Source organism: Rhinopithecus roxellana, chromosome 1 (genome assembly GCF_007565055.1).
Source record: "Rhinopithecus roxellana isolate Shanxi Qingling chromosome 1, ASM756505v1, whole genome shotgun sequence".
In the NCBI taxonomy this organism is placed as follows: Eukaryota; Metazoa; Chordata; class Mammalia; order Primates; family Cercopithecidae; genus Rhinopithecus; species Rhinopithecus roxellana.
Genome location: NC_044549.1, coordinates 45,864,153 through 45,892,044, shown reverse-complemented (window position 1 = coordinate 45,892,044; position 27,892 = coordinate 45,864,153). Strand labels below are relative to the sequence as shown.

Here is a 27,892-nt window from a genome sequence, read left to right as displayed (position 1 = left end):
GCTCTTTTTACTGCACAGATGTCTTCATAGATTTCTGTTATCTACAGATTGAACAGAATAGGTTATTTGACCATTCCTCTTGGGTATTTTTACTAGATAATTTACGCCTGGGATATCAACTCTAAGCTGTCTTCCCTGAAATCTGTATAACCCTCGGATAAAACACACATATACACATAGACACACACAAGTATATTTTAGTTTTTTAAAAAAATTGTAGCTATTCACAGCAATGAATTGCTGTCAGCTTGGAATGTGTCTCATTTATTAAAACTAATTGAGCATTCTGAAATGTAATCTCCCTAGTGAACAGAAATTTAAAACCAAAATAAACAAGCCTAGAAGTCCAAAACTCCTTGTCATAATTCCAAAGGCCTGCAGAAGGCCTCTTAAGATGTCCCGATTTGTTTTCTGCGCATCTACAGAAACATGTTGGTTCTTGGGCATCGGCCAAGAATGAACATTTCCAAAGCATGAAATTCAGGGTCTAATGGGGTTGGGGCTGTTTGCACCCACAGTCTGCCAAGCCCTTTTCTTCTGTCCAGAGTTTTCCATGGTGAGAGCCAGCCCCTGGCCACTCTCACTGCTACCCCAGTGATAGAGGGCACCATGAAGGTCACTTCTGCTTCCACTGCTTTCATTCTGATCCCCAATTTTCTCTTCTTGTGTTTGCTCCTCGGGGATGTCTTGGCTTTTTTGTTAAATGGATGGCCTTCCCCGTAACTTTAATCAAGTGGTAGTTAGGACATTGTCATCTCACAGACCTGGCTTTGCCTCTGGGCAAATTCCTTAACCCCTCTGAGTATTGGTGGGCTCTTCTGTCAAATGAGGGCATTTACGTCTACTTCACAGGTACTGTCGGGCGCAGGCCAGTGCTTGATAGATGAGAACTATCCTGAGTGGCAGGAATAGGAAGAGTGGCAGTCAACATTGCCAGCTGGTGATGTATTTCTTGCCTAGGAAGAGCAATTGCTGATCTCTTCAACATTTCTGAATGGCTATGTTAGCCAAGCCCTCTTCAAGATGAAGAGCTAGGCTCTGCCCTCAAGGGGCTCATAGACCCATGGGGGAATCAGGAAGCATATTTCGCAGTTCTCTGTACCCTAAGATTTAGAAATTGCTTCCTCACTAAAACTTTTTCTTTCAATAATTTTTTTTTTTTTTTTGAGACGGAGTCTCACTCTTTCGCCCAGGCTGGAGTGCAGTGGCCGGATCTTAGCTCACTGCAAGCCCCGCCTCCCAGGTTTATGCCATTCTCCTGCCTCAGGCTCCCGTGTAGCTGGGACTACAGGTGCCCGCCACCTCGCCCGGCTAGTTCTTTGTATTTTTTAGTAGAGACGGGGTTTCACCATGTTAGCCAGGATGGTCTCGAACTCCTGACCTCGTGATCCGCCCGTCTCGGCCTCGCAAAGTGCTGAGATTACAGGCTTGAGCCACCGCGCCCGGCCTGTAATTTTTTTAACCTATTGTCAAGGTCAGAGTTCTTAGAGACAATGAAAATTTCTAGAAAACTTATCACTGGGCCAGGCAAGGTGTTTCACACCTGTTATCCCAACACTTGGGAGGCCAAGGTGGGAGGATCACTTGAACCCAGGAGTTTGGAGCTGCAGTGAGCTATGATGGCACCACTGCATTCCAGCCTGAGTGACAGAAGAAGACCATGTCTCTAAAAAAAAAAAAAGAAAGAAAGAAAGAAAAGAAAAAGGAAAAGAAAATAGATCACTGAATCACTAGAGTTTACCACTCCATGGATCCAGGGGTTAAAAGTTGTGAAAATGCAACTTTGATACCCATCATAGCTCAGAAAGCAAAGATCACTTATTCATCTTACTCTTAGTCAATGTATCGAGAATTGTGAATGGGAAAACACTACTAGAATACAATTTTGGAAGAAGTATAATAAGCACTTAATGAGGTATTTTTATTTTATTGTTCTTTACCCAACCCTAACCTCTCCCTCCCTCAATCTATCAAGGTAATGAAAAATGGGGGCAGTTGCCTTAAAGTGCAGAAAGACAAAAGGAGTCCACTTCCGGGTAGTCACTGCGCCACCTTGTGGCATTCTCAATTGTCCTCACTGAGAACAGTCTGAAGTATATTAAATCCAGATGGACAGTTGTACAACTACAGGCATAAATAATATTACTTCTTGGTACTCAACTTAAAAAATATTAACTCCTCTGTGAGACTGGTGGGTCACGTCTGCAATCCCAGCACTTTGGAGGGCTGAGGCAGGAGGATCATTTGAGGCCAGGAGTTAAGATACCAGGCCAGCCAGGATAGTGAGACCCCCATCTCTAAAAAACAAAAAACATTAGCCAGCCATGGAGGTGTTACAACTGTAGTCCTAGCTATTTGGGAGGCTGAGGTGGGAAGATTGCTTGAGCCTAGGAGCTCAAGACTGCAGTGAACTATGATCACACCACTGCACTCCAGCCTGGGTGGCAGAGGAAGACCTTATTTCTAAAATAAATAAATAAACGTTAACTCTTTGTCATATTTTTCAATAACATTTTTTCCAGTTTTGTCTAATTTTTAATTTTGTTTATTGTGGGTTTTTTTGTGTTTAGAAATAACCATGTATTTTAATTTTTAATATAGTCATATATATTCATTTTTCCAGAAACAAATGAGTTGAGGCTAGGCATGGCGGTTCATAACTATAATCTCAGCAGTTTGGGAGGCCAAAGAGGGTGGATCGCTTGAGCCCAGGGGTTTATGACCAATCTAGGCAACTTGGGGAAACCTTATCTCTACAAAAAAAAGAATGAATTGGATACGAATTAGTATTAAGTAACTGCCATTAGTTATTCAATGTACTGTCTGCTCAAACTTGGTATCTTTGTTCCTCCAGCCACTATCCAAGGCCAATCAGCTGTTGATTTAAAAAACACAGAAAATGCAACTAGTCGTCCTGCAGTAGCTACAACTGATGCCACTGAAATTAGTTCCCCTAAAACTGCTAGCACCACAACTACACCTTCTTCCCCAACAGCTGCTTCACCTGCTTCCCCCATAATTAATATACATAGTTCCTCCACAATTCCTACACCTACTACTACAGACAATGAGTCAACCGCAAATGCAAATTCATTAACTACATCTGACATAATCACCACTTCATCTACAAATGATGGATCAATCACAATGGTTCCTTCTGAAACACAAAGTGACAATAAAATGTCCCCCACCACAAAAGACAAGCAATCATCAGAGCCTCCCACTGGCATCACTTCACTGGAGACCAGCACCCTAAACACCACAGGTAAGGGCGATTCCCTCAAAGACTCCCCAAGAATGGAGCATACCATTATGGAGGGAGGGAGGTGGGTATGTTCTGGTGGGCTAGGAAAATGGGTCTAAAGAAGCCCAGGGTTTCCTTGGAAATTAACTGTGGGTTTGAAATCTGGGTCACAATGTAGTGACGGCAGAGCTCCTAAAACCCTCAGTTTCCTTCTGTTCTCCTTTCCTTTCCTGCTATCCTACCTCAAGTTATTTGCTAGCTGTGCAGTATTTTTTTCAATGAACTCGGGCTTTGTGAAAGGTATCTCTATAGCTTTTCTCTCCCTAGAGGATTTTTAGAAATAGTTTCAGCTTCTCTGAGAAGACCAGGTCCAAATAAGCATGGACTGTTCAGCCCCACTGATCTAGCTCTCTGGTCTACCTAAGGAAGAAGTCAGTTCTACCCTTGAGGTAAGATGGTGGCTGATCACAATGTGGAACTTGTGTCAAGCCAAGAATTTGAGACTGAGTCATAGAAAGCAAAACAACAGCAGTGTTCAAACAGTCCTAGGCATAACCAGGGCCATTGTCCAAAGGACAGATGCTTTGGGAACACTAAGAGATGACAAGTGACCTCAAGCAGAAGTTAATGAAACGGGAACCATTTGCTTCACTTCCCCAAGCTCAGTCTATAACAGAAATCAACCAAGTTCATCAGTAAAGGCTAAATGGCCTTGTGGACCATGTGGGGTCTCTGTTGTAACTCCTGCACTCTACTATTTTAACATGAAAGCAGCCACAGTTAACAAACAAAAGGTTGATCAGATATGACTTGTGAACCATAGTTTGCCAGCCCTTGATCTAGAAGAATCATCACACTTTAGAGCCTGAAGAATCTAGATAAATCCTATCATTCTCAGACGGGAAAGCTGGGACCCACTGAGGGCCATGACTCACCCAGGGTCAAAGACCAAGTGGATGTCTCCCTACCCTTAATTTCTGGTAGCTTCCTCAATGTTCTTTGATAGATTTAAGAAGTGGATGGTTAAGCAAGTAGAGCCCAGAGGCTGTATCTAAGACATCTTTCCCCAATCTTCTTTCATGTTTGGAGGGGCCACTCTGAAGGTGGGATCCAATGGGACACAGCTCTCCTGGAATCAGGAAAGGGAGGTTTTCTAAGCCATTTCTGCTTCGCCAGGTGTTCCCTCAGAGTCAGGCCGTCTTCCTGTGTTCTGGCCCTACCATGAATAAACTGTGGGGTCTGGGGCAAGTCATTTCTCTCTTGGCTTCAACTTACTGATCTGCAATAAGGCGAGACTGAACTAAAAAGCCCCCAAATCTCTTCTGGCTGTAACATCCTGTGACTTAATCAATTCCTGGCCATGAAACAAGCTAACAAGTCTGTCCTTTGTTGCTGAAGAGAAAGCACCCGGGAGTTACTTGTCTGGTATCTCCAGGAGGAGATACATCCAGTCTCTTCCCTAAGATGTCCCAAGTCATCTTTGCAAGGTGGCTGAGGCTTTTCTTAAAGAAGCCATTAATTTTATTTAGAAGACTGGTTCATACCTTGTCAGAGGGGTGACCCTTATTTTGTTTATAAGATACTGAGCTATGCCTCCTTTTATCCTATATAGTCTATTTTTTTCTCTTTAAAAAATTGTTGGCTGGGCGTGGTGGTTCACGCCTGTAATCCCAGCACTTTAGGAGGCCGAGGTGGGTGGAATACGAGGTCAGATCAAGACCATCCTGGCTAACACAGCGAAACCCCGTCTCTACTAAAGAATATAAAAACTTAGCCGGGCGTAGTGGCAAGCACCTATAGTCCCAGCTACTCGGGAGGCTGAGGCAGGAGAATGGCGTGAACCCAGGAGGCGGAGGTTGCAGTGAGCTGAGATTGCGCCACTGCACTCCAGCCTGGGTGACAGAGCAAGACTCCATCTCAAAAAAAAAAAAAAATTGTTAATGGAAGCCGGGCATGGTGGCTCATGCCTGTAATCTCAGCACTTTGAGAGGTTGAGGTGGGTGAATTGCTTGAGCTCAGGAGTTCAAGACCAGCCTGGGAAATGGCAAAACCCCATCTCTACAAAGAAAAATACAAAAATTAGCCAGGTGTGGTAGCACGCACCTGTAGTCTCAGCTACTCAGGAGGCTGAAGTGGGAGGACCACTCAAGCCCTGGAGGCAGAGGTTGCAGCCAGCCAAGATTGTGTCACTGCACTCCAGGCTGGGCAACAGAGCAAGACCCTATCTCAAAAAAATAATGTTAATGGACTTTATTTTTAGAGCTGTTTTAGACTCACAGCAAGATTTAGAGAAAGGTACAGAGGTTTCCCATATACTCCCTGGCCTGATACATACATTATCAACATCCCCTACCAGAGCAGTGTGTTTATTACAATTGATAAACCTCCAGTGACACATCATTATCACCTACAGACCATAGTTTACATTAGAGATCACTCTTGGTGTTATGCATTTTATGAATTTGGACAAATAAATGTATGACATGCATCCACTATTATGGGATCACAACCCTAAGAATCCTTTGCACTTTTCATCCTCCCCTCTAACTCCTGGCAACCACAGATCTTTTTACTGTCTCCATAGTTTTGCCTTTTCCAGAACTTCATACAGTTGGAATCATACAGTATGTAGCCTTTCGAGATTGGCTTCTTTTACATAGTAGTATGCATTTCCTCCATGTCTTTTCATGGCTTGAGAGCTTATTTTTGAGTGCTGAATGGTATTCCATTGTCTAGATGTACCGGTTTGTTTATCCATTCACCTACTGAACGGTATCTCGGTTGTTTCCAAGTTGTGGCACTCATGAACAAAGCTGATATTAATGTGGATGTGCAGGTTTTTGTGTGGACATAAATTTTCCACACCTTTGGTTATATACCAAGGAGGGTGACTCTCAGATCTTCTCGTAAGAGTATGTTCAGTTTTGTAAGAAGCCACCAAACTTTCTTCTCAAAGTGGCTGTGGCATTTTGCATTACCACCAAACAATGAATGAGAGTTCCTGTTGCCCCGTATTCTCACCAGCATTATTTTACTTTTTATTTTTTAAAAGAAGTAAATTAGGCCTATGATTATGGAAAAAGCAGCTCAAACAGGGCAAAATCATGTGCAATAAAAATTAAATCTCCCTCTCATCCTGAACCCCTAGGACCCAGACCCCGAGTTTCCTTCCCCAGAGGCAACTTCTGTGGCCAATTCCTTGTATCTCCCTCCTGAAATTACCTATGCAAATATAAGCATACATATTTGCTTGTGTATAATCCTCCCCTTCTTTTATTCACAAAAGAGAGCATGTTATACACATCGTACCTTACATACAGCTTTTAAAGAAATCAGTGGTTTCTACATATAGGTTTGTAAGACTCTCAAGACAGCTTTGAAGGTTGTCAAACACATAAGCTATTCTGCCATCGCAGCTCAGAATCATTCCACTTGACAGAAATGAAGAAAACTGGCAGCCCAGATCACCATTGGATCACTGAGCTAACTCTCCTCCTCAGATCTCATCAGTCCCCAGAGAAAGAAAGATACTGCACTCTGCTCGGCCTGGGAGTCTGGGCCCGCAGTGTAGAACCCGTTGCAGTGTTACTTTCACCATTTATTCAAGTGATCCACTTAGAAAGCCAGAGGCTGGAGTGTCTTCTCATGGCCTCTTAGAATTTTCACTGAGTTAATCCACATTCTCTCCTTTATTGTCCCATTCCTGTTTTCATGGCTATGTCTCCTAGGTATGCTTACCAGAATATGACATCTAGTTTCTTTTCCGAGCTTCTTGGCTGTTCGATTATTCATACCTTTCTAAAAATAAGACATTTTATCTAGAGTGTTTTAGGGAGCCCCACCTTGTGTTAGAGGACTGTGCTTCAAGGTTCTGGAGGGACTCTGAGATCTGAAGATTCCTGACTCCTTGGAGTTAGAAGACTGCAATCTCTCTTTCTCTGGGCAAGCCCTTGTCCACTAATCTCTGATCTTTACTATTGACGAGTATTATATTTGGTTCTAGAATTTCAGAAACAACTCTCTAGAGACCTAAGCAAGCAAATATTTGTTTTTAACTCTTCTAAAAGTGTGCTGTGGAGTAACACAACCAAGGAATGGAAAGGGCCCAGCAGGGAGGCAAGAAGATGGAAAAATACATTTCCTCTTGTTATTTGTTGTCATTTCTCTGGATTTCTAATCTCTTTCTACTCCATCTAAGGTCCCAGCAATCCTTGCCAAGATGATCCTTGTGACGATAATTCGTTATGTGTTGAGCTGCATAATACACGTTTTTGCCTGTGTTTAGAAGGGTATTACTACAACTCTTCTACGTGTAAGAAAGGTGAGTTACAAGGGATGAGCCGTGTCTGAGCTCTGTATCTCATACCAAAAGTGGAATCGAAAACTCAAAATGATGGCAAAAGGAGATTCCAAAATATCAGAGATAAAGAAAATGTGGAGGCAACAAAGGCCAGCAAAGTAGAGAAAAGTGCTGTTACTTAGGGACACTGAGGCAGAATAAGGTGATCTATCTAAGACCACATAGTCCAGCAACCCTGGGAACCTGATCTTCAGTTCTGTGTCACAAGATTTCTTTACTCCACAACATCAGACCCCCTCTTAGAGATATAAGAGCCCTTCAGCTCTAAAAATGGATTTCAGGAGTACATTTATACACCTGTGGCATAATGATTTTTTTTTTTTTTTTTTGAGACGGAGTCTCGCTCTGTCGCCCGGGCTGGAGTGCAGTGGCCGGATCTCAGCTCACTGCAAGCTCCGCCTCCGGGGTTCACGCCATTCTCCTGCCTCAGCCTCCCGAGTAGCTGGGACTACAGGCGCCCACCACCTCGCCCGGCTAGTTTTTTGTATTTTTTAGTAGAGACGGGGTTTCACCGTGTTAGCCAGGATGGTCTCGACCTCCTGACCTCGTGATCCGCCCGTCTCGGCCTCCCAAAGTGCTGGGATTACAGGCTTGAGCCACCGCGCCCAGCCATAATGATGTTTTGATTAGATCAAACACTAGGGTGCAATGAAGGTCTGAGGACTGACTGTCTGAGTTCTAGTTCTATTTTTTTTCTGTTTTATGAATGAGAAATATCTTCATTTTCCAGAGCAGCCAATTCTATAAGAAATTAATGCATTGCATTGCCCACTGGGTTAGGGATATATCAAAAGCCCCCCAAATGCTCATATTTTTAGCACTAATAATCTCACTTCTGGAAATTTACTCTAAGTAAGTGACCCCAAATACAGAAGAACAGTTTGTGTGTGAAGATGTTCATTGCAACCTTTTTCTTTTCCTTTTAAATAATTAAAAGCACTAAGTCCAATAACAAAAAATGATTACATCAAGGAAGGGAACATATACTTCATAGAATATTATGCAACCTTTAAAAATGATGGTTATGAGACCAGGCATAGGAGCTCACACCTGTAATCCTAGCACTTTGGGAGGCCAAGGCAGGAGGATCACTTGAGGCCAGGAACTTGAGACTAGCCTAGCCAACATACTGAGACCCCTATTTCTACAAATGTTAAAAAATTGCCTGGCTGTGGTGGCATATACCTGTAGTCTCAGCTAGTCAGGAGGCTGAAGCAGGAGGATCCCTTGAGCCCAGGAGTTCAAGCCTGCGGTAAGCCAGTTGTGCCACTGCACTCCAGCCTGGGTGACAGAGCAAGACTCTGTCTCTCTTTCTCTATCTCTTTCTCTAAAAAAAAAAAAAAAAGAAAAAAGACTAGGCAACGATTTGGAAAATACCTATTATATAATAAGAAAAAAAGAAATATGGCATAAACTTGGAATTACAACAATGATGTAAACTGTGAACGGAAAGAAATATACCAAAATGAAAATGGTTGTGCTAGGTTGGGTGGGATTATGCATAACTTTAAAAATATTTCCAGATTTCCTATAGTGTCATTATACAATGTTGGGAATTCTAAAAAATAATCTATGTTTTAAAACAAAATGGAAATGACCCTCTTTTCATTAAATAGTACAGAAAGATTCTGCTTAACTTTCAGGAAAGATATTCCCTGGGATGATTTTAGTGAAAGTATCAGAAACATTTGATCCAGAAGACAAACATTCTGTGGCCTATCAAGATTTGCATAGTAAAATTACTGACTTCGTAAGTATTTTCCAGCTTTCCGTTCTGTAAAACATTCTTTTGTTCTAACACTGAGTTGCAGAGAGTAGAGCTGGTCTTCAGGTGGTTCACGCTGGTACCATTGTACCAGTTGTTCAAACAGTGAAATGTACCTTTACTGGTTGGTAAACAGCAGCTGTCCTGAGTGCCTCCACTGGTGCCACCACTTCTTCATTGCCCAGGCCTCTCCCCTGGGACCCTTGGACCACCCCATCGTCTTGCACCTGGAGGCATGGCACCTGGTCTGGCATGGCTGAGGGCCTGCAGAAGCTGGCTCCAGCCATACCATACCCATTGTTTTATAAGCTATTAATACAGTTTTAAATGGACAGATAAATATTATGAAGTTTTAAAATAAATTATTTCCACAGAATGAAAGAGAAAAAATTTAAAGATGTTGTTTTTCTTTTTTATATTCAAATTTGCATACATTTTCATACTAGTCTGGCTTTAAAAAAATGTCTAGAAGAATAATTATATCTGAATATCTGTTACTTATTTTTCCCATTTTCAAAAATGTTGGCATGAACAATACTTTCCGATCGTTTAGGTTATTGTGACCGAGTGCACACTTGTGAGCGAGCATGAAAGGAAAGGGTCTTTCCATTTTGCAGCCACAGATGTTAGCCCTGGAAGGACTCTCAGAGAGCATCCAGCCAATATAACTCAAAGTTCAGTTTTGAAGGAAAAAATATTAGCCTTAAATATGTCTTAGAAGTCGAGGTGGAGGCTGGGCACGGCGGCTCATGCGAGTAATCCTAGCACTTTGGGAGGCTGAGGCAGGAAGATTACTTGAGGTCAGGTGTTTGAAACCAGCCTAGCCAACATGGTGAAACCCCATTTCTACTAAAAATACAAAAAAATGAGCCGGGCGTGGTGGCGGGCGCCTGTAATCCCAGCTACTCAGGAGGCTGAGGGAGGAGAATCACTTGAACCCAGGAGGTGGGGGTTGCAGTGGCCCAAGATCATGCCACTGCACTCCAGCGTGGGTGACAGAGTAAGACTCTGCCTGGAGAAAAAAAAAAAGGAAGTAGGGATGAAGAGACATTTTTTTAAAGCTGAAGTCTTATTCCATGACAATGTCTCTCAATTTGAAATTATATCACGACTAGAACTGGTAACATGTAAAAAACGTATCATGGAAATGATTTTACAGATGGTGCAAAGAGAGCTAGTGCTTCCAACTGCACAGCCAGCCAGTACCTGACAATGCTAGGATAGAATCTGTGGCTGCTGTGTCACAGAGTTTGCCCCTTTGCCATGTCACCTCTGCCCTGTGGGCCAGCTGGCTGTGACTTGCCCTCTCATCTCGGATCTGCTTTCAAATTTGCCAGCATGGATGGTTTCAGTACATTGAAGACAGCAACATCAATGTGGTCCTACTTCCAGGGAACCCCTGAAGTACTTCATGTGGCTTTACTGAGCAATGGTCACTTAGCACTACTTTCCTCAAACTTGACTTTGAGTGTGAGTGTCACAAAAGCCCCCTCCAATTACAGGCCTTATGCCCCGGTCTTCAGAGATCAGATTAGAGACTTGATCTCAGTCAGAGTTTGATGTTCCTGGGGAAACCAGTGAGGGGATGAAGTATTCTTATAGTTCCTGGGAGATTTGTAATCCAGAAGGGATGCACCAGAACTCCCTTGCAACCATTAGAATAGAGTTAGGAAAATAGAGACAGCTTACTTTCTTCAAGGTCCTCTTCGCAGCCTTTGTGGGGGCAGTCCCAGCTCAGGCCCTAAGAAGTCCCCCAGGGTCCATTTTCTACCCAGTTGGATCCCGTTAAAAGCTAGATAGAGTATTATTTTTTTCTGCCCCATTTGATTTGTAGAAAATGTGAAAAAAAATGTTTTTTACTTGTTATTAAATCTGTTCTCCTCCACAGTTTAAAGGTGTATTTGGCACATCTGTTTATGGACAGACTGTAATTCTTAATATAAGGTAAGTTTGTTATGGACTGCTGAGGTACTTTGGAGGCAGATGTGTGTCTGTCTAACTTCCGAGCTTCTCTTGAGGTCTGCATATAACATTAAGACCCCCTGTGGCAAGTCACAAGTTAAGAGGAGAGGGTCAGTCTCAGTCTGAGCACTGTAAACGGGACTGTGTGTCTTGGCCCTGCCTCTGATGTCACCCCAACTCTGGGCAGGGTGTGGCCTGCAGAAGGCAAGATTCTGTCTGTGATTGGCTGTGCAACAACTTGTGCATACTGCCCAGGACATCATCTGGATCTCTTTGTCTTAATCCCATGGCTGCAAACCATACCTAGTCAATCCCTGGAATGTGCATTCCAGCGGGCCAGGGGGAGACTGAATGGCCCGTGATCATCTCTTCCCTCATAAGGCAAGTGTGAGGCAGACAAGAACACCCAAATCACATACCTGGCTACCGAAGGGTCAGTGGTGAGCTCTTTCTGCAGTGAGAACAAGCACTTATCGAGCACTTCAATAGGTACTGGCAAGTGCTGGGTGCTATTTAGGGAAATAAAGAGGAAGAAGATTCTCAAGAAATTAGCAATTGCATCTCAGCCTCCTCTGAAGCACATTAATACACAAGTACTCAGGCTGAGGAAAGAATGCTCTAAGACAAATGAAGTTAGGTAGGAAAAGCAGTCCTCGTGTAGCAATGCACTATTTACGTCTTAAGTCTTACTACTGTATTTATCCTTATAAGCCATATCAAATCCTTTGTGGAGGCCAGGCGTGGTGGCTCACACCTATAATCCTAGCACTTTGAGAGGCTGAAATTGGAGGATCACTTGAGGCCAGGAGTTCAAGACCAGCCTAAGCAACATAGTGACACTACATCTCTACCAAAGATGTATTCTCACTCCCGTCATGCAGGCTGGAGTACAGTTGCACGATCTCAGCTCACTGCAACCTCTACCTCCTGAGTTCAAGCGATTCTCCTTCCTCAGCCTCCAGAGTAGCTGGGATTACAGGTGTACGCCCCACACCTGGCCTAATTTTTGTATTTTTAGTAGAGACGGGATTTCATCATGTTGATCAGGCTGGTCTCGAACTCCTGACCTCATGATCCACCCACCTCAGCCTCCCAGAGTGCTGGGATTACAGGCATTAGCCACTACTCCCGGCCTGGAAAAAAAAAAAGTCTTTTAAAAATCTTTTGTGGAATGAGAGAGAGGGAGAGAGAGTTTGTGTATAAAATTTCAGAGAGGTCTTTTAAAAGTGATGGATTTCTAGCTTGGTCTTGAATGAGGGGCAAGTCTGGTTGGCAGTGAAGAGGCACAGTTTGCATGGTGGGAGGCTGGCAGCAAGCAGACGGGCCGGGCCCAAATGCAGAGACTCTGTAGCTGGAGGTGTACAGCAGACAGCTGCTGGAGGGCTGTGAATTGTTTCTAGGGATTAGATTTGGTTTAGTGGACAACAGCCAGTTCATGTGTAGAGGGTGACTGGATACAAACAGGAACGGTGAAATTGGAATGGAGTTAGCCAAACCTGTACTTGAATCCTGGCTTTGGCACTTCATGCCTGAGTGACCAGGCAGGTATTCTAACCTCTCAGAATCTTTGTCACTGCGTCTGTGTAATGGGGATGATCTGATCAACTTCCCTGGAGCCTTGTGAGGAGTAACTGAGATAACATTTGGAAGATTCCCTGTATGCAGTGCCTGGCACATAGTTGATTTTCGACACCATTCTGTTTCCTTTCTAGAATATGGGACCCTGCAGTGTGATGGAGAGCCGGTCCCACAAGGTCATTTGGGGGATCCCCAAAACTGTGGCACTCCTTTGATTCTTAAGGAGTTACTAAAAGGGAGCCAAGCTTGTTTGGAGGCAAACCTTCACCCGTGAGCTCGGAGGCATGGAGGGAACTACTTCCTCCACCTTGGGGCCCATTGCAGGGCAAATGCACCTGGGGCTCACCTAGAAAGGCATTTCTTTTTTTTTTTTTTTTTTTTTAGTAACAGGCTTAATTCACTTTATTTTTCTTGTATAAAAAGCCTATGTTGTAGCCACAGCTGGAGCCTGGGTCCGCTGCACGGAGACTCTGGTGTGGGTCTTGACAAGGTGGTCAGTGAATTCCTGATAGGGAGACTTGGTAAACACAGTCTCCTTCCAGAGGTCAGGGGTCAGGTAGCTGTAGGTCTTAGAGATGGCATCAAAGGTGCCCTTGGCGAAGTTGCCCAGGGTGGCAGTGCAGCCCCGGGCTGAGGTGTAGCAGTCATCGATACCAGCCATCATGAGCAGCTTCTTGGGCACAGGCGCTGAGACGATGCCAGTGCCCCTGGGTGCAGGGATGAGGCGCACCAGCACAGAGCCTCAGCGGCCTGTCACCTTGCAAGGGACGGTGTGGGGCTTGCCGATCTTGTTCCCCCAGTAGCCTCTGCGCACCGGGACAATGGAGAGTTTGGCCAGGATGATGGCCCCACGGATGGCCGTGGCCACCTCCTTGGAGTACTTAACACCCAGGCCGACGTGGCCATTGTAGTCCCCGATAGCAACAAACGCCTTGAACCTGGTGCGCTGGCCAGCACGGGTCTGCTTCTGCACCGGCATAATCTTCAAAACCTCGTCTTTGAGAGAGGCCCCCAAGAAAAAGTCAATGATCTCAGATTCCTTAATGGGCAGAGAGAAGAGGTAGATCTCCTCCAGGGACTTGATCTTCATGTCCTTGACCAAGCGGCCCAGCTTGGTGACGGGCATCCACTCCTTATCCTCGGCCTTGCCTCCGCGAGCTCCGCGGCCTCGGCCCCGACCCCGTCCACCGCCGCGACCCCGGCCCCGGATGCCACTGCCGAAACCTCCGCGGAAGCCACCGCGGTTCCCCATCCCAGGGCCACCAGGGCCTCCGGGCCCCCCCGCTGCACCGGCGTCATCCATTTGGTGTTTTCTCGGAGAAGAAGCTAGAAAGGCATTTCTTAGGCTCCAGCCCAAAATTATCTCTCCCCTCTGACTCCCCAAGCTCTTTCCTACTATAGCAATGTTAGAATTGGAAGGATCCTCAGAATTTCTCTCTTTAAAACCTCTCTTTGGACAGAGGAAGAAACTCGGGCCCAGAGAAGCTGACTGGTCTTGGGCCACAAGGGTCTGGACCTCATGTCTTAACTCCAAGCCTAGTGCCCTCGTCATTTATACTCAAGTGTGCAGTGGCTCCAGTGTTCCCTTTAACTGTTTCACAGGTGTAACGTCTTGCCTCCTGAATTAGAGTATAAACCTGTAGGTTCTTTTAACGAATAAATTATGGATGGCATTTGCTTTCCTAGCCCCAGTGCAAAGTTATGCCATATATTTCAACCAATATACAATAATTTGTATCAAGTTCACCTTTCTCACTGCCCTATTACATTCCACTACTACTCCCCGCCCACCCCCACCACCACCACCAAATCCCATCATGAACGAATTATGGTAGAAAATATTAAATTACAATGCTGAAGCCCATTTCATTTTTTGGACTCCATTTTGAGATGATTGTGCCTAAAAATGGATTTGGTTCATGTTTTGGATTTTTCTTGATTGTTCTGAGGACCCAAGGTGGCTGCAAACATTGTCTAAATAGGCTGGCTATATTTTCAGGCTTCTGCATTTATTCCAAAGTCAAAATGAAATTTTAGCTGGGCATGGTGGCGCGTGCCTGTGGTCCCGGTTACTTGGGAGACCGAGGCGGCAGGATCAGCTGAGCCCAGGAGGTTGAGGCTGCAGTAAGACGTGATCTCACCACCGCACTCCAGCCTGGTGACAGAGCAAGACCCTGTCTCAAAAAAAAATAAAATAAAAAATTTAAAAAAAGGTCAAAAAGGAATATAGAAAAAAACATTTAGACAACAAAAACATATCCTGAGGCTTAAAAGCACAGAGTGACAAATCAGATAGTGAAGAAGTTTTTAAAAGTCCCTTTTCCCCTGTCTCAGTGATTGTATCACTTGATTCATTTTGGACAATGAAGTAATTGCACAGCTGTGCTTAGGGCTCCGAACTGCAGTGCTGATTAGAGAGAGAGACAATGACAATACCTTGCTTGTGGCAGGCACTTCACATTGCTGGTAGGATTTGGTAGTATGTGCTCATGTTTTCCGCAGCCCCGGCCCTCTTTTTCACTTCTCCTCTGGGTCGTGTGTGTCCAGGCCCAATCATGTTCCCACTTTGAAGCTGCCTGCTGACTTCCTGGTCCTTTCTGGGAGTGATCCAGGCTTTCTATGGCTGGTTACTGCTTTCTCTGTGCACAGGGAGGGACACGCGCCCCTCTGTCTCTCTCAAAGAACCAGTCTGAGATTTAACAGTTCAGCAAGACCTACTCTCGCTGTCTTACAGAAAGTGACAATTTCTTATTTCAGGTGTTACTTGTTCTAATTCTGGTTAGCTCTAGGCTCCTGGATCCTTCAAATGATGATTCACAATTCTTCCAAAAATGATTATCCACAATTTTCCTAAGTTTTCTCCAACAGAATATTGTTTACACCATAGGTTTCCTCTGAATACACATCAAACAGAGACCTCCAAGCCTGTACATTGCCATCTTTTTGCAGCCGCCGGCCTCCATATGTGGGTCCCAATCGTAGGGACAGGACAGCGGGTCAGGACTAGGGCCGGGAGATTCGGGAATCTGGGAGATTAGAAGACTTATTTGTTGATTCTTCAGTTCAATTCATTAAGTGACAGCAGATTCATCTCATTTTTAGCACACCTCTGTCACCAAGATCTGAAATGCGTGCTGATGACAAGGTTGTTAATGTAACAATAGTAACAATTTTGACAGAAACCACAAGTGACAATGAGATGACTGTGACTGAAAAAATTATTAAAGCAGTTGGAAACAACTCAAGCAGCATTCTAAACTATACTTGTAAGTATTGTATAATTTTATTCAAAGTTTACCTGAAGACCTACCTACCTTTTTGGTAAACCTTTTCATTATATGTGAAAAGGAGGCAAGAACTGCGTCATTGAACTGACAAATGTCTCTAAATTTCTTTTTAACCAATTCTTCTTCCCTTTTCTTGCTCGCTTGCCCTCTGCTTCTTTCCAGCTATCTTCCAAGTCATCAAACTGACCAGTGTGTTCCTCTTTAGGAAGGTATAAATGACCAGACAAACCACTGCTGGACAGGGAAAGAAAAAGGAGAGACAACAGGGCTTTCTGTCAAGTTAAAGCTTTCCAAATGATTACAGAAAGTTTTACCTATGGCTGGGCGTGGTGGCTCATGCCTGTAATCCCAACACTTTGGGAGGCCAAGATTGGCAGATTCCTTGAGCCCAGGAGTTTGAGACCAACCTGGGCAACATGGTAAAATCTCTACAAAAAAATACAAAAAATTAGCCAGGTGTGGTGCAGGTCTGTGGTCTCAGCTACTTAGGAGGCTGAGGTGGGAGGATTGCGTGAGCCCAGGAGGTTGAGGCTGCAGTGAGCTGAGATCATGACACCACACTCCAGCCTGGGCAATAGAGCAAGACCAAGCATTACCTGTACTATTTTCCCCTTTAGACTGACACAGAAACCCACCATGTAGCTGTAGCAATTGCGTTTGCTGTGTTACAACGGTAGTGGCCGAAAACAACCACCATTTATTTATTGCAACCCTAGAATTCTTTGGGTCTGAATTTGGGCTGGGCTCAAGTGGATAGTCTGCTGATCTGGGCCAGGCTTAATTGATATCTGCTGGGCTCACTTAAGCATCTGCCATTAGCTGCTGGGTCAGATAATTGGTTTGTCTCTGCTCCACATGGTCTCTTATTCTCAGCAGACCCATCCAAAGGATTTCAAGAGAAGCAAGGGGGTAAAATGCACAAGTATTTCTCAAGGCTCTGCTTACATCACAGTTACAACTGTCCAGTTGGCTAAAGCAATTCTCATGACCAAGCACAGTGTGGAAGGGTCCTGCCAAAGGGGTACAGAAAGGTGTGAGTAAATTGATGTCATGACTGCAGTCAACCCACCACAGCAGTCATCAGAAGTTCCTCATCCCAGAGGTGACCCGTTGGGGCCAGTCCTGGGAAGAGGTGTTTGCAGCTGGTTCTCAGTCCTGGCTGGCTGCCAAATCCAGAATCCTCTGTTGGGCCACAACTTATTTGACTTTTCTATAGCATTTGACGCTAGTATCGTTCCCTTCTAGATGTTCCTGCTTCCTGGGCCTGCATCCACCATTCTCCTAATCACCTTCGTGCCTCCCTCATCCTTCTTTTTGCTTCTTCTAAGACTCCTTTCTTCATCTCTTAAATGTTTGCTTGTTTGTTTGTCTGTTTGTTCGTTCGTTTGACAGGGTCTCACACTGTTGCCGAGGCTGGAGTGCAGTGGGATGATCTTGGCTCACCGCAACCTCCAACTCGCGGGTTCAACCGATTCTCCTGCCTCAGCCTCTCAAGTAGCTGGGATTATAGGCATGTGCCACCACGCACCGCTAATTTGTGTATTTTTAGTAGAGACGGTTTTCACCATTTTGGCCGGGCTGGTCTCGAACTCCTGACCTCAGGTGACCTGCCCACCTTGGCCTCCCAAGGTGCTGGGATTACAGGTGTGAGCCACCATACCCGGCCAGAAAATACTTTTTCCCGTTCTCCGGCTTCAGTGGCAAAGATAAATCGTTTTCTTTGCCCAAAATTGTAGAATCTCTTGCTCTAGACTTTTAATCCAAGCCATTTTCATGTGGCAGGTGATGAAGGAGGCTCAGTTACAGTTTGGGATGTTTAGTAGAGAGGAGCCATATGACTCTAACTACTCTTATTCTCTCCTCCTAATCCATTCTCAGACTCATCTTTTTTTTTTTTTTTTTTTTTTTTTCTTCCCAAGACAGAGTCTTGCTCTGTTACCTAGAGCTGGAGTGCAATGGTATGATCTTGGCTCACTGCAACCTCTGCCTCCTAGGTTCAAGCAATTCTCCTGCCTCAACCTCCTGAGTAGCTGGGATTACAGGTGTCTGCCACCACACCTAGCTAATTTTTGTATTTTTAGCAGAGACAGGGTTTCACCATATTGGCCAGGCTGGTCTCAAACTCCTGACCTCGTGATCCACCAGCCTCAGCCTCCCAAAGTGCTGGGATTACAGATGTGAGCCACCACGCCCAGCCCAGACTCATCTTTTAACCCTAATGCCTTCCAACCCATATTTATTTATTTATTTATTTATTTATTTATTTATTTATTTATTTATTTTTATATTTCGAGACAAGGTCTCACTCTCGCTCAAGTTGGAGTGCAGTGGCATGATCATGGCTCACTGTAACCTTGAACTTCTGGGCTCAAGTGATCCTCCCACTCCAACCTCCTGAGTAACTAGGACTACAGGAGCTTGCCACCATGCCCAGCTAACTTTTACATTTTTTCACTGTGTTGCCCAGGCTGGTCTTGAACTCCTAGGCTCAAACGATCCTCCTGCCTTGGCCTTCTAAAGTGCTGGAATTGTAGTTGTGAACCACTGCACCTGGCCCCAAAACTTATTAAAAGGCAAAGTATAACAGCAATGGGGTGGAGTAATTTCACAAATGACCTTATCCATATTGTCATGCTGAATATATTTTAAAATTATTTGTGCTTCTCAGTGACCCCTAGGTGTGATTATTATAGCTGTAAGCAGTCTGCGGATGAATGCATCAATGGTTTGGCATGCAATTGCAAACCTGGCCTGCAAAGGCCTAACCCACAGAGCCCTTTCTGTGTTGGTAAGTGTTTCACCTGCTTTTAAATGTTCTTCACAACTCCACTTTCTCTCCTTTTGCAACAAAATTCACTGCTTAAGTTTCCACGTGCATTTCAGAGTCTGAGTGATGTGACTTCTGACTTTAGACATATGGACCATGGCTGGGACCTTTGCTAACCCATGTCCAGCTTCACAGGGGACACATCATGTGTGGAGTCAATAAGCATCTCATTTTACCTAGAAGAAGCAATGTGAAAAACACTGTCATGTTGTCACACGTGACTTTGGGGTTAAAGAGATTGTTTCTGAAAATTACCCAGAAATCATTCTGTTTTGAAGCTTCCAGTCTCAAGTGTCCTGATGCCTGCAACGCAGAGCACAAGGAATGCTTAATAAAGAAGAACAGCGGGGTCCCTGAGTGTGCGTGCGTGCCCGGCTATGAGGAAGATGGTAATGGGAACTGCCAAAAGTAAGAAAAATTACTTTGTTTTTGTCTTGCCATAGCTGGAGCTAGGCAAAGAAGAGAGACCTTACAACACATATATAGGCGTTGAGTCAGGAAGTTGGTAAGCTGGCATAGGTTGGCAGAGACAGAGCATCAGCAGCAGCAGCAGCAATAGTTTTTTTTTTTTTTGAGATGGAGTCTCACTCTGTCCCCCAGGCTAGAGTGCAATGGCGTAATCTCGGCTCACTGCAACCTCCGCCCCCAAGGTTCAAGCGATTCTCCTGCCTAAGCCTCTCGAGTAGCTGGGATTACAGGTGCCTGCCACTGTGTCCGGCTAATTTTTGTATTTTTAGTGGAGACGGGGTTTCACCATCTTTGCCAGGCTGGTCTTGAACTCCTGACCTCATGATTCACCCTCCTCGGCCTCCCAAAGTGCTGGGATTACAGGCATGAGCCACCGCGCCCAGCATCATCGATAGTTTTTGAGCATCGTCTATGCTCCAGGAAACACACTAGGTAATATCTATTGCACAGCAACACTGTCAGGAATGTCTTAATTTCCCATTTTCAGGTGAGGAAACTCAATGTAAATAACATCCTCCAGCTCACAGGGCAGCAAATAAGTGGCAGAGCCATGTGGTGTCACAGCCTGAGAGGGTCCCACTACCCTCCATGCCTCTTGGGTTCAGTTTTGCCTGAATTGCAGAATCTTTCTGAAGCCTGGAGGATGGAGTGTTCAGTCAGTAACAAATGAGCCTGCATGGGATTGCATACCCCCCTCACCTTTCCAGAACCCCATGGAAGGTGGTCTCCTGGAATAATGAGAGTGTAAGGAAGACAAAAGAAAGAGCAAAAAAAGCAAGGGAGGACAGAATAAAAGGAAGATGGAAAGGAAGAGGTGGAGATTGGGGTGAGAACTCTGACACGCTCCCCATAGGGGCTCTTTAACACTGTTTCCTATTGCTCACTGTATTTCAGGTGTGCATTTGGCTACAGTGGACTCGACTGTGAGGACAGTGAGTATGAAAGTCTTGCTATTATAAACAAGTTATTAAACATCTGAGAAATCAGTAGTGACCCCATTCAACATCCTGCCCAGTCCTTCAAAGTCTCTGTCCTCTTTCATAAAGAGAGAGAGCGTCTGCCTCCAGTTTGCCTTCTGGGTCCTGCCATGCCATGCCCACCCTTAGGTTACGAACAGCAGCCCCTCTGCCATAGAAAATAACAGAACTCAGCCCCAGGAGTGGGCTGGTACCTCTGGACTTGCTTGAGACCAGAGAAGGGCGTCTTAGCATTATATTGATTTCCTACATTAGCTTACATATGCATTATCTGCTGCTACTAGAGATAAAAGACCAGTACATTCCAAAAATTCTGGTGGTTGTAGAAGAGCAGACCTAGAAACCAGACATTTAAATACTCAAATCCTTTTGTCTCAGAGCTATTTACTAGTTTGGGATATTTTGCTGCAAATTCAAATTCTGTTCCCTCCCATGCCCCACCCCCACCAGATTAAGACAACACTAACTTTAAATTTTCAATCATTTTATATTCTAAAATGTACATAATGAACTAAGGATCAGTCTTCCAAGATGAAGGAAATATTGCTGTCAGCCTTCCTGCCAGCCATGAAGATAGTGATGAGTGACATTCTCCGTTTTTACTGTATTTTATTGCAAGGAATAATTTGCTAAGTCTTTCTTCAGAGCTTTCAATTTCCACACCTATAAAATGAGAAGTTTGGACCAGACAAACTTTGAGGTCTTTCTCAGATTTGCTAGTCTATGGCCCCATGAATCCACATCAAAGGCGGCATTTGTGGAAGTCGTATAGCAGAGACAAAGAGGTCCAGAGCAGTGTTGTGCAATAGAAATATTATGTGAGCTACACATTTCATTTGAAATTTTAGAAATTTCAAGTAAATTGTTAGAAGTAAAAGGAAACAGATGAGGTTGATTTTAAGAATATATTTTATTTAACCCATATAGCCAAAATATCATTTCAACATGGAATAAAAAAAAAAAGAAGATGAACCAATTATCTCACATTTTTTTCACAGGAGGTTTGCAGTCTGGTGTGTCTGTTACATTGTGTCTCATAGCCACAGTCAGGTGTCAATAGCGCCAACCAGGGCAGAGTTAGGAGAGGAGAATGGGTGATAATGAATGTCTAGACTCTTCCCTCATTGATGTTATTATCAAGCCATTAGCTGGCTCCTCTAGCAGTGACATTTAACTCCAACCTAGTTTCCTTAGCTTATCAGTAAGGTGAGGTATGGAGGGCAGGCAAAGGCAGCAGAGGTAAGGAGGGCGGTGTGGCCCTCAGTTGATACTCCACTCCCCACAAAGTCCAGGAAGACCCTGCCACCATCGGCCTCCTTTGTATTTGCAGTCTTTTGTCTGGCAAGGCTGCCCTTTCCAATTGAGTTCTGAAGGCACAGTTTAGGAGGTGTGAGGGGTGGATGCTAAAGGAAATAGGCCAACTACCCAACCGGGCCTGGAGGGTTGGAGACCAGAGCCTGATCGTCTTCACAGCTAGGAGTCCCTGGGAATACACGAACCTGTGCAGTAGACAGTTAGGGGCCGGCTTGCTGGAGACTGTTCTTATTTTCTTCTCCCTTTCAGAATTTCAGCTGATCCTCACTATTGTGGGCACCATTGCTGGTGTTGTCATTCTCAGCATGATAATTGCATTGATCATCACAGCAAGGTATGGGATGAAAGTGTCCTTTTTAATTCTTTTTTTATATAGAGAGATGGGGGTCTCACTCTGTTGCCCATGTTGTTCTCAAACCCCTGGATTCAAACCATCCTCCCACCTCGGCCTCCCAGAGTGGTGGGATTACAGGCATGAGCCACCACACCTGCCAGAAGTCGCCTTTTCCTGTGGCACAGCACCACCAACATGACACTCTCTAGTTTCCAAACACACTCGTCCTCTCCTGGGCAAGAGAAGGGAGATAAGGAGAGGCCTTTCTAATACCATTAATGTTTTTTCCTTATCTTAGTTTTCTTCTTATTATATAAGCAATAGCATGATCATGGAACAAAATCAAGAAAATAGAGAAGTGGGTAAAGGGGTGGAATTTAAAAATCACTCACAAAACCCACCACACTGAGGCAACTAACATTTTGAGATGTAACCTTCCAGATTTATTTCTATCTTTTAAAATAATATTATATACATAATTTTGTATCTTTTGTGTTTTTAAATTTTTGGATTGAGGTTTTTTTTGGTTTAACACCATAAGATGACATAGCAACCATTTCCTTATGTCATTAAAAACTCTTTGTTAATGTAATAGTATTTAACTCCACTGAAGTTGTGAAATACAGTTTTCATCAGGTCACTTCCCTGTCCAGGACTCTGCTACAGATGGTCTAAAATCAACCTCAACTGAACCCCCTGGGTTTTTTAAAACTTTTTTTAAGAAAGGTTATTTCGTTAGTTGGACATGGTGGTGGCACCCCTGTAATCCTGCTACTCAGGAGGCTGAGGCAGGAAAATCCCTTGAACTGGGAGGCGGAGGCTGCGGTGAGCCAAGCTTGCCCCACTGCACTCCAGCCTGGGTGACAGAGCAAGACCCTGTCACACACGCACACACAGAAACACACATGTGTTATCTCTGCAAGGCTATTTCTCAGCTTGGTGCCTTAAGGTCTCTTCTCTTATGGAAAGGGCAGTAGAGTTCATTCATTCAACAGATATTCAGATAGACTAAAGGCCCTCCCATTAACAGGGTGGCAAATGCTGTGATCTCTTTCCCATTCTAAATGTGCCAACTGGGGATCCACTTTGATTTTTTTAAAGCTACTGTTTTCTAACATTTAGTTCATGTCTTATATTTTGGCAAAATAGGTAGTTTTCCACTACAATGTGAGAGGATAAACAGATTTTAGGTTCCTGAAATATTTTGTTCTTGGTTTGTTTTTTATTTCTCTTGAGACAGCGTCTTGGTCTGTCACCCAGACTGGAGTACAGTGGCATGATCTTGGCTCACTGCAACCTCCACCTCCCAGGTTCAAGCGATTCTCCTGCCTCAGCCTCCCGAGCAGGTGGGACTAGAGGCACGTGCCACTGTGCCTGGTTAATTTTTGTATTTTTAATGGAGATGAGGTTTCACCATTTAGCCAGACTGATCTCAAACTCCTGGCCTCAAGTGATCTGCCCACTGCGGCCTCCCAAAGTGCTGGGATTACAGAGGTGAGCTACTGAGCCCAGCCTCCTTTCACGTCTTTGAACTTATTTTACTCATTTTACCCACCGAGGTGATTCTTAGATGTTGACTTTGCTTGAATGAAATGCTGTATCACAAATTATCTTTTCTCTTTGACCTCTATTATCATTTCCAGAAATAATTCAAAAGCACACTTAAGAATAATAATATTATGAGCAAAATATGAATGAGGCCAGTGGAATTAGATGGTTATGTTGGATCAGCATTGAAGTCCAGGTTTTGTAGATACTCAGAGCTCATGAGCTTAAACTTAGGGAACCTACACAGAAGAAAATAATGAGGTGTTTTATTTCATTCTTAGTAGGGCATCAAGTCTGCAACTTATTCTTTCATAAAAAAACTGTTGGTGTTCTTTGGTTATGCAACTTATTCTTAATTGGTTCAGAAATGTTAATAATTGGGGAATCTGGGTGATAAGTGTGTGAGAACACTGTAATATATGTATTTTGTAACTTACAAATAAATGTGAAATTATTTCAGAATTTGAAAATATTTTTAAAAAGAACATTAACATTTACTTCAATAAACTTTCTGCCATTGTCAAATCCTAATTCCTCTTACTGATTACAGATCAAATAACAAAAAGAAGGATACTGAAGAAGAGAACTTGATTGACGAAGACTTTCAAAATCTAAAACTGCGGTCGACAGGCTTCACCAATGTTGGAGCAGAAGGGAGCATCTTTCCTAAGGTCAGGGTAGCGGCCTCCAGAGACAGCCAGATGCAAAATCCCTATGTAAGCCAGAGCAACGTGCCCCGCCCTGACTATTAGGTGAGTCAGTGGGCTTTCGCTCCTACTTTTGGGAGTGAATGCACCAGGGCAGAGCAGAGACCTGGTTGTTGGATCTTCAATCCTTGGCTGCCCTACAGGCTTTTTCTTTTTCTTAACTGAAAGAGAGAGAGATCAAAAAGGGAGTTCTCTGCTGTTGTAAATCTGAGCATCTATGTGATTTCAGACACATCACTTAATTTCCCTGGCCTTTGATTTTCTCATTTGTAAAAAGGGCAGCTTAATTTAGATGCCCCTAAGGTCCTTTAGATTACCAACTTCCATGAATATGACTCCAGAGATTATGATGATACTTCTCAGGCTGTTTAAAGACCTAGGTCCTCCGCCAGGACCAGGGAAGGACATTGGATGTAAACATAGCTCTGTGGGATCCTTTTCACCAGGCTGTGTAAAGGCAATGCTCTCTTTCCCTGCTGCTTGATCTCAAAGCAACTCAATCTATTTTTTTAGTTCTATTTGTTGTTGTTGTTATTGTTTTGAGACAGGGTCTCACTCTGTCACCCAGACTTGAGACCAGTGGTATGATCTTGGCTCACTGTAGCCTCAACCTCCTGGGCTCAAGTGATCCTCCTACCTCAGCCTCCCAAGTAGCTGGGACTACAGGCACATGCCACCATGCCCGGCTAATTGTGGTATTTTTTGTAGAGATGGGGGTTTCTGCCATGTTGCCCAGTCTGGTATCAAATTCCTGAGCTCCAGTGATCCTCCTGCCTCATCCTCCCAAAGTGCTGGGATTATAGGCATGAGCCACTGAACTGGGCATCAGTCCATTTCTAAAGAGATAAAATGGAGCTTAGCTTGTTGGCTCATCCCCATACTCCTAGCACTTTGGGAGCCGGAGGCAGGAGAATCGCTTGAGCCCAAGAGTTTGAGACCAGCCTGGGCAAATAATGAGACCCCATCTCTACAAAAAATAATAATAATAAAAAGATAGCTTTTTTTTTTTTTAAAGGAGATAAGGCTAGTGAGGCTGGCGATACTGTATTTCTCCAGGGAGAACTTTCAAGGACAATAGCTTGTACCCACTGGGTTTGTACTGGATAATCATAGCTGGCACTGCTTAGTGTGATTGAATGAAATGTTGAAAGGAGGAAGCCTGTACGAGACTTTTGGAGGAAGAGTGACAGGAGACTGAGATGGAAAGAAGGAAGATGGTGAAGGAAGAGGAGAAAGGGAGCTGGAGAAGAGATGGGGAATGGAAGAGACACGAGAGAAACGATAGAGAGAATGTGGGAGAAAGCTGAAGAAGACAAATAATGAAAGTAATGTTAATAATTTACAGATCTAAATGATCTCATATGTTTCTCTTGGAGTATTTTCTAAGAGTATTATCTCTCCCTCTCTCTTTCTGTCTAGAATCATAAGAATGTGGAACCCGCCATGGCCCCCAAACAATGTACAAGCTATTATTCAGAGCGTTTAGAAAGACTGATGGAGAAGTGAGCACCAGTAAAGATCTGGCCTCCAGGGGTTTTCTTCCATCTGACATTTGCCTGCCTCTCTGAATGGAAGTTGTGGATGTTTGCAATGAATCCAGCTCGCTTGCAAAATGAGAGTCTATGACATTAAATGTAGTAGATGCTATTAGATGCTCGTCAGAGAGGTGGTTTTCTTCAATCAGTACAAAGTACTGAGACAATGGTTAGGGTTGTTTTTTAAATTTTTTTTCCTGGTAGGGCAACAAGAATCATTTCCAACGTAGAGGAACGCTCCCCAGCATTGCTTGCTGAACATTGCTCTTGAGTTGAGATAAATGACCTAATTCCCCTGGGAAACATATGCATCAACTGTGGAGGTCCGAGGAGATGAGAAGAGATACTCACCATCTTTCAAGGGTCACAAGCTCACTCTCTGACACGTCAGAATAGGGATACTGCTTCTATCCCTCCAATGGAGGGATTTTGGCAACCTTTGAACCCCTCAGAGCTTGCAACCTAGCCTCACCCAAGAAGCCTGGAAGGAAACATATCTCTCAGCTTTTTCAGGAGGCGTGACTGGGAATCCAGGAACTTTCTGATGCTAATTAGAAGGCCTAGACTAAAAATGTCCACTATGGGGTACACTGTACAGTTTTTGAAATGCTAAGAGGCAGAAGGGGCAGAGCGTAAAAAAACATGACGGGGTAGAAGGAAGAGAGGCAAAGGAAACTGGGCGGGGAGGATGAATTAGAGAGGAGGCACCTGAGATCCACCTTCTTCCTTAGGTCCCCTCCTCCATCAGCAAAGGAACACTTCTCTAATCATGCCCTTCCAAAGACTGTCTGGGAGAAGATGTAAAAACAAAAAACCCAGGAGTAAGAGCCTTAGGTCAGTTTGAAATTGGAGACATGCTGTCTGGCGAAGGGTGCGAGAGGGAGCTTAAGCTCAGGAGTCCAGCCGCCCAGCCTCGGGGTATAGGTTCCTGAGGTGTGCCTTTGGAGCCTCAGCCTTCCCTGGTGACAGAGGCTTAGCTGTGGCCACCAACACACACAGCCACACACACACATACACGAATGGGGGCAACCATATCCAGCACAAGCTTTTACAAATGTTCTTAGTGTCCTTTTTTTATTTCTAATGTCTTGTCCTCTTAAAAGTTATTTTATTTGTTATTATTATTTGTTCTTGACTATTAATTGTGAATGGTAAAGCAATAAAATGCCTTTGTCAGATGGTGTCCTTTCTTGTGTTTGGGGCTTTTTTTTTTTTTTTTTTTTTTTTTTTTGAGACGCGGTCTCGCTCTGTCACCCAAGCTGGAGTGCAGTAGTGTGAACATGACTCACTGTAGCCTCAAACTCCTGGGTTCAAACAATCCTCACATATCAGCCTCCTGAGTAGGTGGGGCTACAGGAGTGTGCTATCATGCCCAGCGAATTTTTTTTTTTTTTGGTAGAGACAGGGTCTCACTATGTTGCCCAGGCTAAGTTTGGGGGTTTTGATGATGCACACAGCAGTTAGTCTCATTTTAAATAGACATGGTAAATGGGAGTGATTGACATCTGCTGTCCTTATTAGGGGTTATTGGATTACCCAAGGTAACATTCTACTGGACAGGAGACATTTGCTTCTCCCATGCACATCCCACTCCTACCCCATGATGAAGCGGCCAAGCATTTTGGGTGGGGCTGATCCTGCTCCCAGCTACAGAGGTTGGCCCTGGTTGACTCAAGCCAGTCAGTGAAATCCCATGCCTCCTTGCCACAGTAATTGTCCTAAAAGTGAACATGTGGCATAAGTGGATACAATTAGAATAAAGCCTAAACTTTGGTAGGAAGTTTGGAGAAAGAGAAACTTTCTTGTTCTGAAAAGTGGGCTTGAGGGTGTGAGGTCTTAAACTGCTTCTGTTTTGCTGTGGACAAAGCTGACACACACACAGGCGAAGAGCTGAGAGAACCAGAGAGAAATGGACCTGGCACCTTGATCAAACCATACCTGAAGGCTCTGGCCTTTCCTCAGCTACAAGGCCAATTTGAGTAGTTC

At 44.2% G+C, this 27,892-nt stretch overlaps 1 protein-coding gene and 1 pseudogene across 2 annotated transcripts; one reads left to right on the top strand and one right to left on the bottom strand.

Moving 5' to 3' along the window:
• Window positions 1-2,814: 2,814 nt before the first annotated feature.
• MUC13 (mucin 13, cell surface associated) lies at window positions 2,815-27,089 on the top strand. The gene is made up of 11 exons (XM_030937279.1): window positions 2,815-3,265; window positions 7,443-7,565; window positions 9,248-9,354; window positions 11,258-11,313; window positions 16,012-16,175; window positions 18,865-18,984; window positions 19,302-19,431; window positions 20,386-20,423; window positions 22,032-22,116; window positions 24,215-24,416; window positions 25,791-27,089. The coding sequence occupies exons 1-10, from the start codon at window positions 2,815-2,817 to the stop codon at window positions 24,414-24,416; spliced, it is 1,476 nt and encodes a 491-aa protein (XP_030793139.1). The 3' UTR covers window positions 25,791-27,089.
• On the bottom strand, window positions 13,297-14,212 carry LOC115897396 (annotated as a pseudogene). Its single transcript, XR_004057184.1, has one exon. The product of XR_004057184.1 is annotated as a 40S ribosomal protein S2 pseudogene (transcript).
• Window positions 27,090-27,892: the final 803 nt, after the last annotated feature.

What these genes read in the sequence shown, in the direction of transcription:
- MUC13 (XM_030937279.1), top strand. Translation starts at nt 2,815, where the DNA reads ATGTACTGTCTGCTCAAACTTGGTATCTTTGTTCCTCCAGCCACTATC. An exon ending in TGGACTCGACTGTGAGGACA is followed by an intron (nt 20,424 to 22,031) that starts GTGAGTATGAAA and finishes TCTCCCTTTCAG; the next exon opens with AATTTCAGCTGATCCTCACT. An exon ending in GCATTGATCATCACAGCAAG is followed by an intron (nt 22,117 to 24,214) that starts GTATGGGATGAA and finishes TACTGATTACAG; the next exon opens with ATCAAATAACAAAAAGAAGG.